Raw genomic sequence first — 17666 nt, forward strand, 5'->3', positions numbered from 1 at the left:
CTACTTGCAGCTCAGGTGCTGATGTTAAACTTTGATGTTTCATGGTTGATGGTTTCAACCACTTACCCTCAGACACCTGCGTTTCACCTGACCTTTGCCGCTTTATACTACGCCTGCTTGCTGGACCTTTGGTAACCGTCGCAGTACCTCGAGAAGAGGAAGGTGCAGACAGTCCTTTGGGTGTTGTGCTAGCAGACTTTGTCATGCCGCATTGGTCATCACATCTCTTTGGTCCCGACGTGGCCTTCTTTGATGAAGATGGCTGTACGTCAAGATTCTCCGAGACGGTGATCGTGTTCGGTCCAGTGCTGGCATGGGGCACATGCTCTGGTTTGATTCCGTCTTAGTCGTGGCTGGCCTGACCTCCACAACCGTAGTATTTAGCATGGCTTCATACTTCTGTATGTGGTATAGTATATTTATGCCGCAAACGCTTTTCTCGGGTGGTTAGAGTCGCAGGGTCCCGAGAGTCCAGCGATCTGACATACCGGAGAGAGCGTTTGTAGCCCGCCAACTTTTTCCGATCGTCCTGTTCCGTGTCTTATCCTTTGTTTGTCTGTTTTTGGTCTCCCTTAACAGAGTTTCCCTTTGCAGGGTCTCTTTTACATGGTCATGGGCCTCCGGATTTTGTCCGTTTTCCTCCGCGTTTTGCGGCTCAGAGGACACCATGCGCGCGGCCTCCTCATCAGTCTCATAAAAGTTTAAATCCTTCAGACCTGAGAGGTTGTCGTCCGAGGTTACTCTGTCCTGTCTGGTCAAAAACTTGTCGTTTTTGCATCTTCGACTACCAGACCTGGGGTACTTGTCCGTTTCGTTGCAGTCATAGTAGCTCCAGTGGCACTCAGACCTGTGGCTTCCACCTGAGTACTCACGTTACCCTCACCCTCGACCACCCTCACCGTCTTTATTTTCTTAAGGCAAGTGCACCTTGAGAGCGTTTTCCAAATTGTTCTCCCTGTTGAAAGTAGTTTAAAATATCATAAATCAAAACTTGCTATTTGTTATATTATATAAGAATTTTTTTATTAAACGAATATGCAATCATCATTTTTCGCGATATTTCGAAAATTATTTTTTTTATACCCTCCACCACCACCAGTGGTGATAGAGGGTATATATAAGTTTGTCATTCCGTTTGTAACACAAAGAAATATTCATCTGAGACCCAACAAAGTATATATATTCTTGGTCCTTATGAAATTCTGAGTCGATTTAGATATGTCCGTCTGTCCGTCTGTCTGTCTGTATAAAACACGCTCACGGTAAAACGAAGCAATGGAACTTAATGAAATTCACCCAAAATATTTATTGTTATCCTAAGCAGTTTGGTATTGAAAATCAGCGAGGTCGGTAAAATAGGTTCTGAGATATGAGTAAAAATTTGGGACAACCTCGAAAAAAATTGTGTTTTTTCACATATTTAATTGTACTTTTTACAAAAACTATTGCAGATAAATTGATGAATTTTGTCAGAAATACAACACTTGGTGCCAGGATCAACTATGTTAAAAATCGGTAAAATCGGTTCACAATTTCATATACCTCCCATACAAATGTACATATTCCAGGAAATTAATTTATTGTTAACTAGCTATACCCTGTGTGCTTTGCTACCCTAAAAGGAATATGTATAAATAAATACCAGATTTATTATATGTAACATATGAAAGATGTCAAGCAAATTATTGCAAGTTCGCCAGTTTCTATCTATCGCCAATTTCTATCTATCTATAAAAAATTTGAATAATATAAGAGTTTCCAATATGCACGAAATTTTGTATTTAATTCATATATGTTGTGCCAAGCCACCCATTGAAAGTCCGCCCGTTATGCTCTAAATGTTCACATGAATTTCAAAGTTCTCCATGTAAAATTTGAAGATTCTAGCTCTAATAGTTTCTCAGATATACGAATTTTTCTATTTGATTCATGTGGGGGCTTCAAGACCCCCCAGATGAAAGACCGCTTTTTTCCTCCAAAATGTTCAAATGAATATTTAAGTTCTTCGTGCAAAATTTGAAGAATTTAGTTCCATTAATTTTCCAGATAAACGAATTTTTGTCTTTAATTAACATAGGAGGTGCCGCTCCCCTCATGGGTAGTCCGCCAATTTATTACCCAAAATGTTTTGATGGAGGTTAAAGTTTTTCGTGCAAAATTTTAAGATTCTAACTGTAATAGTTTCCAAGATAAACGTATTTTTGTATTTAATTTATATGGGAGGTGCCACGTGCAAAGTTTTAAGAATTTAGTTCTATTAGTTTCCCAGATCAACGAATTTTTGTTTTTAATTAATATGGGAGGTGCCGCTCCCCTCATGGGTAGTCCCCCAATTTATTACCCAAAATGTTTACATGGATGTTAAAGTTCTTCGTGCTAAATTTTAAGAATTTAGTTATATTAGTTTCCCAGATAAACGAATTTTTGTGTCTAATTTATATGGGAGGTGCCACGCCCCCTAATGCTAGTCCGCCTACTTTTTGTCCTAAATGATCATATTGACACTAAAGTGGCTCCGAAAAAATTTGAGGACTCTAACTGTTATATTATCTAAAATATACGGATTTTATATTTTCTTAATGTGGGCGTGGCTCATCGCCCACTTCAATTTTCGAAATAAAAAGTAGCCTATTACCTATTCCAGACATGCCGGAATACGCTGTGAAAATTTCAAGAAAATCGGTTCAGCCGTTTAGTAGTCTATAACGTTCAAACATACAAACATACAAACAAACACACATTCATTTTTATATATATAGATAACTTCCGTTATAATGCCGATATCTTTACAAAATTTCAGGAGTGAAAGTTTTATGCCAATAGAATTCATATAAAGAATTAATTTTCTGAATAGGTCCATAATTGGTCATAGCTCCCATATAAGGTCCCCCTCCGAAAATCACTTAAACGCACATAACTCATTACCAAATAACGATACACATGTCTAATTTGGCAGAAATAGTGCTTTTGTATACAGAAATGTTAATGTAAAATTTGTATACGATCGGTCCGTAATTGGCCATAGCTCCCATACAAGGTCCCCTTCCGAAAATCACTTAAACGCATATTTCTCATTACCAAATAAAGATATTCATACAAAATTTGGCACAAATATTGCTTTTGTATACATAAATGATACTGTAAAATTTGTTTACGATCGGTCCATAATTGGTCGTAGTTCCCATACAATGTCCCCTTTCGAGAATCACTTAAACGCATATTACTAATTACTAAATAATGATATTCATAAAATATTTGGCACAAATATTGTTGAATTTTGTCAGACATATAGTTTTTGGTACGGTGATCCACTGTGTTAAAAATCGAAATCGGTCCACAATTTCTTGTACCACCCATAGGGACTCAAAAATGTATTATTTTTCGCAAAAAATTAAATAAAAAGTGTCCATGACGAACAGTTAACGAACAGTAGTTAACGAAACAGTAGTTAACGAAAGACAAAATAATGATGTAGTGCAATGGATGAAATAGAGAATTAACAATCCGAGCATCGCCGGTTCGATTCCTGGTCGATTTAAATTTTTTTGTCATAAATAATAAACATTTTTAAAAAATCCAATTAAATGTGTAACTTTTTCTAAAAACATTTGATTTCTGATTAGATTTAGCCACGTATGACCGTCTGTCGATTCATAATTCTTTTCACGATCAAATTAATAATCTTTGGCCAAAATTTTGATTATATTCTTATGTAGCTTGGCATTGAATATTGAAAAATTCGGCTCAACAATACAAATTTAAAAATAACATTTTTTGACAACATTGAAACAAAATCTTGTTTTTTTTAATTTTTTTTTCATAGGATCAACAATATTGAAAATCTATCGTTTTAAAATTAATCATATTGCCATACATTTTTCCCACACATTGAAATTATTTTAAATACATAACATACGTTAACATTTGTTACATTTAGTACGCTCTTTAACAGTCTGTTAAGTGATAGTTTTGTTATACCCACCATCAAAAAAGATGGGGGGTATATTGTTTTTATCATTCCGTTTGTAACACATTGAAATATTCGTCTAAGACCCATAAAAGTATATATATTCTGGGTCCTTATTAGATTCTAAAACGATCTAGCCATGTCCGTCCGTCTGTCCGTCTGTCTGTCCGTCTGTCTGTTGAAAACACGATAGAGTCCAAATGGAAGTAGCTAGCGAGCTGAAAATTTGCATAGATACTTCTAGTTGATGCAGTTTGTTTGGTATTGAAAATGGACAATATCGGTCCACGATTTCGCCTAGCCCCCATATAAGGCCTCCTCCAGGTAATGACTTTATCGCTCATAACTTGCTAAGAGAAGCATCAATAGCGGTGAAATTCGGCAGAAACATGTTTTATGGAAACATAAATCTCTTCGTAGAATTTTATAAGGATCGGTCCATAATTGACCCTACCCTCCATATAAAGTCCCCTTCAGAAAATGACTTTATCGCCCATAACTGGCTAAGAGAAGCATAAATTGCGGTGAAATTCAGCACAAACATGTTCTATGGGAACATAAATCTCTTTGTAAAATTTTATAAGGATAGGCCTATAATTGACCCTACCCCCCATATAAAGTCCCTTCAGAAAAGTACTTTATCGCTCATAACTGGCTAAGAGAAGCATAAATAGCGGTGAAATTCGGCACAACATGTTTTATGGGAACATTAATCTCTTTGTAAAATTTTATAAGGATAGGCCTATTATTGGCCCTACCCCCCATATAAAGTCCCCTTCAGAAAATGACTTTATCGCTCATAACTGGCTAAGAGAAGCATAAATAGCGGTGAAATTCGGCACAAACATGTTTTATGGGAACATTAATCTCTTTGTAAAATTTTATAAGGATAGGTCCATAATTGACCCTACCCCCCATATAAAGTCCCCTTCAGAAAATTACTTTATTGCTCATAACTGGCTAAGAGAAGCATCAATAGCGGTGAAATTCGGCACAAACATGTTTTATGGGAACATTAATCTCTTTGTAAAATTTTATAAGGATAAGCCTATAATTGACCCTACCCCCCATAAAAAGTCCCCTTCAGAAAATGACTTTATCACTCACAACTGGCTAAGAGATGCATTAATAGCGGTGAAATTCGGCACAAACATGTTTAATGAGAACTTCAATTTCTTTGTAAAATTTTATAAGAATAGGTCCATAATTGACCCTACTGCCCATATGAAGTCCTCGTCAGAAATTGACTTTATTGCCCATAACTGGCTAAGAGAAGCATCAATAGCGGTGCAATTCGGCAGAAACTTGTTTTATAAGAACCTAAATCACTTCATAAAATGTTATAAGGACCGGTTCATAATTGACCCTACCCCCCATATAAGACCCCCCTTTAATGCTCTTATCTGACGTTAAGAAACATATATACATACATATATATAGCAATAAAATTCGACATAAAAAAGTTTTATAGGAACTAAAATCATTTTCTTAAATTTTATGAGGATGGGTCCATAAGTTTATTACTGACGCGAAAATGTGAGTACAGCAGTAAAATTCTACATAAACAAGTTTTGTGCGAGCCAAAAATTCTTTATCAAATTATATATATAAGGATCGGTCCTTAATTAACCCTATCCCCCTTGTAAGGTCCCCTTCAGAAAATGACTTTAAAGATCATTACTAGCTTAAAACTGCAAGTGCAGCGATGAAATGCTTAAGCCCTTAATAATGGCCCTCTTCCAAATATTTCCCTGATGTTTATGTTAATATAGACATATGATTCAACATAGATCGATAATATCAAAATTTATTTATAAGGATGATTTGTTGGTGGGTATATAACACTCTTACTTGTTTTTAATTGCATATGTAAGGCGTAATGTAAAATGTTAAGGTAAATTTGAATCAATCCATAAAATTTGATAAATTACGCAACCAGTTTAAGGTGGAGGGTATTTAAGATTCGGCAAAGCCGAATATAGCACTCTTACTTGTTTAGTTTAAGTTAGTTCAAATGCATATACGTATCTATATATATAAAATGAATGTGTGTTTGTTTGTATGTTTGAACGTTATAGACTACTAAACGGCTGAACCGATTTTCTTGAAATTTTCACAGCGTATTCCGGCATGTCTGGAATAGGTAATAGGCTACTTTTTATTTCGAAAATTGAAGTGGGCGATGAGCCACGCCCACATTAAGAAAATATAAAATCCGTATATTTTAGATAATATAACAGTTAGAGTCCTCAAATTTTTTCGGAGCCACTTTAGTGTCAATATGATCATTTAGGACAAAAAGTAGGCGGACTAGCATTAGGGGGCGTGGCACCTCCCATATAAATTAGACACAAAAATTCGTTTATCTGGGAAACTAATATAACTAAATTCTTAAAATTTAGCACGAAGAACTTTAACATCCATGTAAACATTTTGGGTAATAAATTGGGGGACTACCCATGAGGGGAGCGGCACCTCCCATATTAATTAAAAACAAAAATTCGTTGATCTGGGAAACTAATAGAACTAAATTCTTAAAACTTTGCACGTGGCACCTCCCATATAAATTAAATACAAAAATACGTTTATCTTGGAAACTATTACAGTTAGAATCTTAAAATTTTGCACGAAAAACTTTAACCTCCATCAAAACATTTTGGGTAATAAATTGGCGGACTACCCATGAGGGGAGCGGCACCTCCTATGTTAATTAAAGACAAAAATTCGTTTATCTGGAAAATTAATGGAACTAAATTCTTCAAATTTTGCACGAAGAACTTAAATATTCATTTGAACATTTTGGAGGAAAAAAGCGGTCTTTCATCTGGGGGGTCTTGAAGCCCCCACATGAATCAAATAGAAAAATTCGTATATCTGAGAAACTATTAGAGCTAGAATCTTCAAATTTTACATGGAGAACTTTGAAATTCATGTGAACATTTAGAGCATAACGGGCGGACTTTCAATGGGTGGCTTGGCACAACATATATGAATTAAATACAAAATTTCGTGCATATTGGAAACTCTTATATTATTCAAATTTTTTATAGATAGATAGAAATTGGCGATAGATAGAAACTGGCGAACTTGCAATAATTTGCTTGACATCTTTCATATGTTACATATAATAAATCTGGTATTTATTTATACATATTCCTTTTAGGGTAGCAAAGCACACAGGGTATAGCTAGTATATATATACAATATGATTCATCATCGCACAGCCTTATGATGGGCTCCTACTACGATATTGCAACTTTTTATACTAAAATGTTTATGACTTCAATAGGGAAAAAAAAGTACCAAAAGGGTGAAAAACGAGAAATTTGATTTTATTCAAACTCACTGACCCAATTTTAATAAAACTGGAGAAATTGACAGATTTAGTAACACTAAATATACCAATGGGGAGTTACTTGGAACTCCGGTACAAAGAAAAATTTTTTGGTACTTTTTCGTTTTTGTGTTTTTTATAATGTGATCCTTGAAACATGATATTAAGCATGTGGAGCCTGTAGTTAATGCAAATCTATAAAAGGGAGTTTTTGGTACTTTTTCTTTAGAAGGTAATTTTTGAATTTTCTATAAAAACATTTTCTAAGAACATGAAATTAAGCATGTAGTGCCAATGTAAGTGAGAACGAATAAAAGGGGACTTTTTGAATTTTCTATAATATTGAACCTAGAAACATGAAATTAAGAATGTAGAGCCCAGAGGAAGTGAGAATTTATAAAATGGGAATTTTTGGTACTTTTTCGTTCTTCAAAAGGTACTTTTTGAATTATTTATAATATTGCACCTAGAAACATGAAATTAAGCATGTAGAGCCCGAAGTAAGTGAGAACGTAAATAAAAGGTACTTTTTCGTACTTCAAAAGGTACTTTTTTGAAATTAAGCATGTAGAGACCGGAGCATGATTACCTGTAAAAGGGTAATTTTTGATACTTTTTCGTTCTTTAATAGGTACTTTTTGAATTTTCTATATTATTGAACCTAGAGACATAAAATTAGGGATTTAGATCCCGGATTAAATAAGAACCTATAAAAGAGAACCATTTGGTACTTTTTCGTTCGTCAACTGGTACTTTTTGAATTTTTAATTATATTAAATATAGAAACTCATAACTAAGCATTCAGGGACTAATGGTACTTCAGGTACTTTTTTGTTCATTAACAGTTTTTTTTTTTTTTTTGAATTTTCGATAATATTGAATATAGAAACATGAAATTAAATAAAGATGTCTTTTGGTATGTTTTCGTCCTTTAACTCAACGGTTCCCAAAAGGGGGTCCGCGGACCCTAGTGGTCCGTAGCAAAATCCTAGGGGGTCCGCAAAGACGAACGAAAAAAATCATGAATAAAAAATATTCTCTATATGTTACAAAATATTAAAAATATCTCCAAATTTTTCATAAATACTAAAATACACAATTTTTATTCAATAATCCCAGATTTGTTGGTGACTCTTTGAATTTTATTGTTTCGGTCGTTTATCAGGATGAAGCTAGGAGCTACAAATTTATTGTTTCACTTTTATAAAGTAAAGTATTACGTGATTTGTAATTTTTATAAATATATATGTATCGAAATAAATGTTTTTATAGCAGACGGATAATGATTTGCCTTAGAATTAAATACTGATACTGGTATCCCGGAATATGAAGTTAGGTCACATTTCATAATATTTTTTTAAATTGTAAGCAAAAGTGTTAATCTGGTTAATTTTAAATATGAATATTCCATTCCAACGTGATACACAGATTTTAACTTAATTTTGTTGTCCAATATTATTAAATCAACATCAGAAAATTCATAGCGTTTTGCGTAAATAGTCAAAACCACGCAGTAAAATAATTCGTAGGTATTTTAAAATTCAAATTTAAGATCCAAATTCACAGTACATTCGCAAAGAGTTCAGGTCATATTTTATGTGGGTAACGCATTCCGCAACAACATCGAAGAAGTCTAACTTTCACATATTTTCCCGAAAACTTAGCTTACATACTCAGCTCACTCCTATGCAATCGCAAAAAAATTTAGAAACATGACTCTTTAAGCACATGTCGACAATACTTGTTAAAGAAACCTTTTCTCTACCTTGACGAGAAATGAACATGAAAGCTCTCACGATCATAAAATTAAACATCATGTTAGAAGTCATTCTATATTTAAAACCATGAAATTGAAAACATCTCCGAAATACTAAATGTTCTCAATGTACGGGAATATTTTATAGGGTTTATGGACCAGGACTAAGACAATTTTCGGACGAACAATTACACAGTGATACAGCAAAAAAATGCAAGGGTTCTCATATACCAATTCCATTTCGTTATAGTCCATAGAGTAGGAATTTATTTTTAATTTTTCCCGATCACTTCGTTTAGTTCCTTTTTAAGAGCAAAAGTTGTGAAAAAGAGCTATTTTTGAAGTTTTAACTTAAAAAAATATATATGTTTGGTAGTTTGCAACCGATTTTCAAATTGGATATTTTGTTTTAAAGATACAAGTGTTGTCTTTCAACCCAAAAAAAAAAAAAAATCCAAAATATATGATTAATGTCTTGGTTACGGCCATTTAAGTAAAAAAACTCACACTTTTTTCACAATTTTTAATTTTCATACTGCTCTACGTTGGCCATGAAGCAGTAACTTTAGCTTTTATTACATTTGAAAAAAGGCACATTAAGTTGGGTTTCCAATGATGGTCAATTTATGATAATCGATGAAAAAGGTTATGAGTTGTGCTAAGTTTTATAAAAATATAGCATATTTCTTCCATACAAAAACGTTCATGTTTCTGGTTTTCTTTGTAACAAGTTTAAAAAATGTTTATAAACATTTTTATACAAAAATTAATTTGTATGGAGAAAACCAAAAATTCGAGAAACATGCTATTAGAAAAATTGGCATAAATCATCCAGTTTTTCATAGATTTTTATGAAATAACAAGTTTCAAAAACCTTCCTTTATGTGATTCTTCAGGAAAGTAATAAAAGATGAACTCACTGCCTCATGGTCAAAGTAGAGCATGATGAAAATGAAAATTTTTTAAAAAAGTGTGAGTTTTTTTACTTAAACGACCGTAACTCAGACATTTTACCATAAATTTTGGATTTCTTTTTTTGGATTAAAAGACACTTGTATCATTAAAAAAATATTGGATTTGAAAATCGGATGAAAACTACTAAACTTATGATTTTTCAAATTTAAAACTTCAAAAATGGCTCTTTTTCGCATCTTTTGCTCTTAAAAAGTAAGTTAACGAAGTGATAGGGGAAAACTAAAAATATATTCGTACTCTATGGACTATAACGAAATAGAATTGGTATATGAGAACGCCTGCATTTTCTTTTTCTTCACTTTTGTATCACAGTGTTATTTATAACAATAAGATATCAAAATATGTATGGGGGTCCGTGAAATTAAATAAATTCCTCAAGGGGTCCGCGAAGTAAAAAACGATGGGAACCGCTGCTTTAACTGATACTTTTTGAGATTTCTAAAATATTGAATATATGTATAAACATAAAATGAAACTCGTAGTGTCCTGGTTCAACGAAAATATATAAAAAGAGACTTTCTGGTACTTTTTTTTTTAATAATACTTTTTGAATTGTCTATTATATTGAATCTAAAAATATAAAATTGGACACGCAGCTTCCTGAGTGTATAAAAATCTGTATGAGAGGAGCTTCTGGTTGAAAATTTAACATGCAGCATTCTTATTCAACTAAAATCTAAAATGGGACTTACTGTATATTTTCTGTATTATCTATATTTTCATTCTTCAACTGATATTTTTTGAGTTTCCTGTAATATTGAAACTATAATCAATCAATATTGATTGAAAATCTATGAAATATTGACCCAGGAACCTGCATGAAAATCTATAAAAGAGGACTTTTTGATATTGCAGATACACATAAATGTATATTGGACTGACTGAAAATTTACAATAATATTTATTTTATTTCATTACGATGAGGGTAGCGAAGCACACTGTGTATAGCTAGTTTCTATATATAAAAACAATATTATATATTATTTGGTAATGAGTTATGTGCCTCTAAGTGATTTTTGGGAGGTGACCTTGTATGGAAGCTATGACCAACCGATCGTGAAAATATTTTACAGTATAATTTCTATATATAAAAGCAATATTTGTGCCAACATTTTTATTGATACCATTATTTAATATTGAGGTATGTGTGTTTAAGTGATTTTCAGGAGGTGTACTTGTATGGGAGCTAAGACCAAATAAGGAACGATCACGGCAAAAAAATTACAGTATCATTTCTATGGCATAGTTTTTGTGAAAACTGTTTTAGAATGTGTTAAATAGGCTTAATTTTTTCGGAGTTTTTTTTAATTTTGATTCATAACTCTTTCCTATGTAAACCGATTTTGCTCATTTTCAATACCAAAAGAGGACAAAAGAGAATCTTTTGGCCGATTTTCATTAATTTATTTAGCATTGTTTTTACGTGAGCGTGTTTTGCACAGACAGACGGACATAGCTAAATCGACTCAGAATTTGATAAGGACCCGGATATATACTTTGTTGTGTCTCAGATGAATATTTCTTGGTGTTACACACGGAATGATTAATTTATATACACTATCGGACAAAATAAAGTGCAAAAATGCTCATGCTATATTATTTCAGCGAAAAAATCTGTTAACTGATTATTGAATATGAATCTTTTTTAAATTTAATTAGGTTATAGACAATGTTACAAAAATAACAATAAAACAAATTTATTCCACCTAAAATTTTTCTGTATAACATCTAAAATTAAAGTAAATCCACTTTTTTGTCGGACAGAATAAAGTGTATATTTTATATATTTCTTGTATATCAAAATTTTTATCTATTTTGGTTCTGATTTGAATATCTGGATATACTTAAGCCATTTTTGTATTTTTTTACCATTATTATTCACAATCGCCTTCCCTTCCCCTTGCTTTCCCCATATAATTATTTTCAAAAGAAATCTGTTTTTTACTATATTTTTTTATACAAAAGATGCCTTTTAATGTATTTTTACTGATTTGTTAAAAAAATATTAAAATATATTAAAATTACGGCGTCCCACTGTGGAATGTTTTGACCACTACTGTATATGAATGTGTACATTTTTGGCAACAGAATTTCAATATTTGCATGTCAATTCTGATTAATAATTTACTTTAAGTTTATTTAAGTTATGTAAAGTGCATAAAATATTAATAAATTTTAAAACTTTCCATAATAAATCTTTTAAAAAAAATCGGAAAAGTAGTATATAAAATAATATGCTTAATATTACAAAAAATATTTGAAAACTTGTATTATTGTAAAAATCTTTTGGAAAACCGGATTATTCGGAAATGAGCAATTATCAAAAAACCGAGTTCACCAATTTTAAAAAATCGATAAAACCGAGTCGATCACCCTAATGTTTATGTAAATTTTTGATATAGTATTATATACACAATTTCAATCCCATTACTTTCTTTTGCAGGTAAACAATTTGTCACTTAACAACAAAATGCCAAAATCCTCCACCACTGTAGCCTCAACCATCGCCAATAATCCTAAAAAGGAAGAGGAGACAATGGTTTGGAAAGTGAAACGGCGACCCGATGGTACACGTTATATTGTAAGAAGACCAGCAAAAAATCGAGTAATTAAAGATCGTAACTCACGTATGAATGTGGAGCGTTTACGGAACGACATAACTACAACAGAGGACGACACCATATCTGAAATTAAAACTGGTCGTTACTGGACAAAAGAAGAACGTAAAAAGCACATCGAGAAGGCTAAAGAAAGGCGGCAACAGCAGCAGTTAATTCAGCAACAGCAAAATAAGGCGCATCTAGTACATGATGATTCAACTGCTGCCACCTTGTGTATAGGAGATACAATTCTGCAGGATCCTTGTGAGAGGGACAAGATTAAGCATCAGCAATACCTAAATTTAATAAGACAGCACCAACAAAAAACCTCACAACAACAGCAACATTACCAATTGCAATTTAATTCCGCCGAAGATCATAAACATTCTGCATCTTTACACAACATGGAAAGTCCAACAAAGAAAACTTCATCAACATTACCAACAACTTCAGAAGAGTTTTCTACCGTAAAAGCGAACATGGATCAATCAGAACTTTTAAATCCTAATGTTTTTTCATCCTCAGAACACAATCAAATCAATAGTTCACTGCAATCAGTTACAACCACATAAAAAATTTTATTTTTAGAGTAAGGTAGACAAAAGTGGTCGGTGAAAATCGACTATATAATATCCTACACCGTATAAGAGCAGCACAAATAATTTGTTACTCCTTTTTTGGTGCTTTTAGCATTTTGTTTTTTGTTAAGCGATTTCATAAATACGTATTACATTACAATTCATATACAGAAAATACATACGCTGATCTCAAATTTCATTTATATATGTATGTATGTACAAGGTAGTGTCAGAGTTTTTTAATTAATTTTTAAGCGGAAATGGAAATATGCAATTTAATGTTATTAAAACTTTAACCGAAATTACTGGTAGTTTGTTATCAAAGAACATACTTTATTCAATAGGAATTATTCAAAAATTATACAACAACATTGAGGTGATTTGTTTCACTATATCGACAAAATTAAAATAAAAAATAAATTTCTTTCAAATCTTAGTTTAAAATAAGTTCTTTCTCCTTTTTAAGCAATCCACCACCCTCACTGGTGATAGAGGATTTATTTAAGTTTATTGTTCCGTGTGTAACATTGAAAAATATCCATCTGACTCCCGTCAAACTATATACGTACGTATGTATGTACATATATTCTGGTATGAGTTCTTCTGTCGGATAAATTTGAATATAATTCAATTTTCAAATTTAAAATTCAACATAGCCGAATAAAGCACTTTAACTTGTTCTTACACTATTTTTGTTTTGGAACTGGGGACAACAAGTATGTTGGAAAATAAAAAGTGATGACATTGAGTAACCCGAAAACGAAAACTCCAACTATACAATTGCTACAATTGAGTCAATTTTTTAATTACGATTAAAATTGAAAAATGAACAGTAAAATACTTTAACTTGAATTAAAAAAGAGACTGCTTTGTTTTTCCTAATATTTTTGTTTTAACGCTATTAAAGCATTGATTTTTGAGAAGTTTTGATATTTCCCAATTTTATTACAACCTTTAATAAATGTTACAAAATATTTAAAAATGGACTCAAATCTCAGATTCTGTGGAAGATATATATTTGTTTCATTCTAATTATTGTAAGAAACATCATAAAGAATAATTTGATTTTGTTAAACAAAATTAAAAAGGAGAAATAAGAATGTTGAAAACATACAAATTTGCCATTAATAAATAAAACTATTTTTCAATAAATATTTTACTAAGAAAATATAATTTCTTAACTGTAAATTTTTAAAACTTATCACCCGATTTGATTAAAATTTTCAAAGTTCTACAACTCAACTAAACTACAATCCTACAAATTTATCAAATAAAAGGTTACCAAAAACTGCAGTAACCAACAGTTTTAAAATTTTGCTCTCGTATGTAATAATTAAGTTCAATAATTAATTTAATTTTTATATACATTATGAACAAATCCATTAATTTGTAAATAAGTTATATGTTTCCTACTAAGTCTCCCGCATTTTATTATTAATACAGTTTAAGCTAATATTAATAAAATATTATTTTTGGTAGGAATTAAAATCACACTTACGTTGTTATTTAAAATACAAAAGAAAAGTAATACTGGTAACTAAATTGTGTATTATACGTATTATAAAATGGTGCTGGATATTAATTAAATAAATATAATAGCACATTCAATATACAATTAGTTATATTTCTAAGTTTGTTTGAATAGTGCTATAAACATTTAGTTAACTATTAACTTAAGAGTTAACCCAATTTACCTGCCTAATTATATAAAAAATAATTATTATAAAGTCTCTGTTAAAACAGTTGTACTCTACAAATTAAAAACAGCTAACAATGCGCCAATTTGTATTAATTATTTGTTAAAAAATAAAACATGTTAACGTGTTTTAAGTTTGAGAAAACATTATGGTAAGATCCTTCCTATAAACATAAAAATTAAGAGATATTCATTGCTATTTAGCGCAGTAACAAATTTAATGTGTTAAATTTTCGGGCTTATTTATTTCCGGGAATTGATTCCAGAACAAACTGTAAATTTTTTTAATGAAAAAGTTAGGATACGGATAGCGAATTGCATTCGATCCAATTAATTTTCTCGCGAATAAATCTTTTTGGCTCACGAGTTTAAAAATTAAGCTCGCGAAAAGAGTTGAAAAATTAATGAGTGTTAGATAGAACTCGCTCGTGATTCGAGTCAAAACGAATAAATCGCGAGTTTTATAATTTAATTTAAATTTGATTTTATGATTCTAGTCTCAATATTACAGACAATTAAAAAAAAGAGACGAAGAACGAAAAAGTACCAGACATTTTTTATGAATTTTCATTAAATCAAGATGATGCATGTTTAATTTTCAACCAGAAATTCGTCACATTCAGATTTTTATACAATCAGGAAGCTGCGTGTCCAATTTTATATTTTTATGTTCAGTCTATCTATCTATATATAAAAATTAATGTGTGTTTGTTTGTAAGTAACGTATTTGAGATTTACATTCTTTAATACGAAAAAAAAAACAACCTGTTTATTTGGTGGTTGGTTTTAATCTAATTTTATTTTTCATAAAATTTTTAAAGCTAGATACAATTAAAGTAAACTAAATTACAAAAACTCAAATTACAAAAAGTATTTTATTACGTCTGGGAAACAAATAAAAGCAAAAATCAGCAACTAAATCTATGGGAATAAATCTATGGAAATAAGTTTCTTATGCTACTTCTCCCCCCTTCAAGATCATTCGCGTCCTCGCGAATATCCTGACTATTTATATCATGTTTTTTGTAATATTGGAACATTATTAATAAAATTAATATAATCACAATAACTGTTAAAATTACATAAGTAATATTGTTTCCCCTTTTCATTTTATGTAGGGTTAATTTTAATTCACTTAAAGTAGCGTTAGGTAATTCTATCAATGTCTTATTGACGATATCATTAACATATGGAACATACAAAAAATTATTATTATCATTAAAGGATTCAAAAACAAGTTCATTAATGCTTATTTTACAGTTTGAAAAAAAGATCAGATTGTGATTTTTTATTCTTAGTTCTAAATCATTACAAGTTTGTTTCAAAATCGTTTCATTAATATTTTTGTGATAAAGATATGATAAAGCTGTGTTCAATAAAATTTATTTCTTTTTCATGTTTAATTAAGAATTCACATTCACTTTCATTTTTATTTAACAAATTCCTGATACACTTATTTTCTAAAAATGTTATCTTTGAACCTTTTATTTCATAAAGCAAATTATCAATATTTGTTATTTTCTTACTCATGTCAAAATTCAACTCAAAATGATTGTCACGTGAAGGAAAGGGAACTACTTTTAAAATGGGATAAGATTTGATTGTATTAGGAATGTGAACTATGAAATACAACACGTCCTGCCCTTGCCATAAGGAAGTTTTAATATATTCTAAATGATTTGTATTTAATTAAGAAATTTTATCTGGGTCTATTAATTTCGGATTTAGAATGCCTTGTTTATTTAAAGTCAGTCCTAATTGAATGTCTTTTAAATGTTCGTAATAACTTTTGATGTTATCCAAAAATCCATCCGATACTACCTTCCTAACCATCTGATTCTGTAATACATTAGTGGCATTTTTCAAATTTTTAATAAATTGAGTTTCGTTGTTTATGTGATATAAAATGTTGTTAATGTCGTCCTGTGTTAGCGTGCTATCTTCTATTGTCTTCAATCGGCTCTGAATTTCATGTCTGTCTTCGTCATCAAGAGTTCCAAACAAAAATTTAATTCCACTATCTAAAGCGTTGAAAAGTCCGCGTTTGTGTCTAATGTTGAACAATTTCCTTTCAGCGTCAGCTATTTTAAGGTATCTCCTAATCATGGTTGTCTGCAAAAATTCATTTTCATTAAATTCTGTTTCTATTAATTCATATGCTAATTGAATTTCTGTTTTATTAATCTTTATTATGAGTTCATTATACTTATCAGGTATGTCTCTTGTTCCTTTCTTAAATTCTGCTTGTATTTTTTCTATTCCGTGATGCAACCCTTTCAAATGTATAGTCAAAATTATTTCTTTGAACCTATCATAAGATGTTATATCCTGCAATAATTTTTCCTGCAATAATTTAAATAGTCTATAATAGTTCTAGTATTTCTAAATATAATTTTTAGTGTTTGTTTTTTCAAAGGAGCTCGTCTAAATAAAAACTGTCTACGAAAAACATTTAACGGTCTCTCTGTTATGAATATAAAGTTAGAATTGTCTTCATCTGCTGAGTGTATGGTTGCCATGTCAGAAGCTATATCATTCATATGACATTCGAAATTATTTATTCGCGATAGGGCATCGGCCACTCTATTTTCTTTCCCCGGAATGTATTTCACATCATAGTCATATTCATTTAACTTTATTTTACCCCTCTGTAACTTGGAGTTGGGTTCTATTAAATTATGCAACCACTGCAGGGGTTTGTGGTCACTGTTAATGGTAAATTTCCTACCATATAGGTAGTGCCGAAAGTATTTGGTTGCC

At 31.2% G+C, this 17666-nt stretch overlaps 1 protein-coding gene across 1 annotated transcript in view; it reads left to right on the forward strand.

Moving 5' to 3' along the window:
* LOC119602386 (slo-interacting protein 1) overlaps window positions 1-15022 on the forward strand; it is a 118111-nt gene extending 103089 nt beyond the window's left edge. The window contains exon 6 of the mRNA XM_037953881.1: window positions 12476-15022. Within this exon, the coding sequence (XP_037809809.1) occupies window positions 12476-13204 (729 nt within the window). The 3' untranslated portion in view covers window positions 13205-15022. The remainder of the gene's footprint in view (window positions 1-12475) is intronic.
* The last annotated feature ends 2644 nt before the right edge of the window (window positions 15023-17666 follow it).

This window comes from Lucilia sericata, unplaced genomic scaffold, assembly GCF_015586225.1.
Source record: "Lucilia sericata isolate MDLA Ls3-8-SP2 unplaced genomic scaffold, ASM1558622v1 Contig000225F_arrow, whole genome shotgun sequence".
Lineage (NCBI taxonomy): Eukaryota > Metazoa > Arthropoda > Insecta > Diptera > Calliphoridae > Lucilia > Lucilia sericata.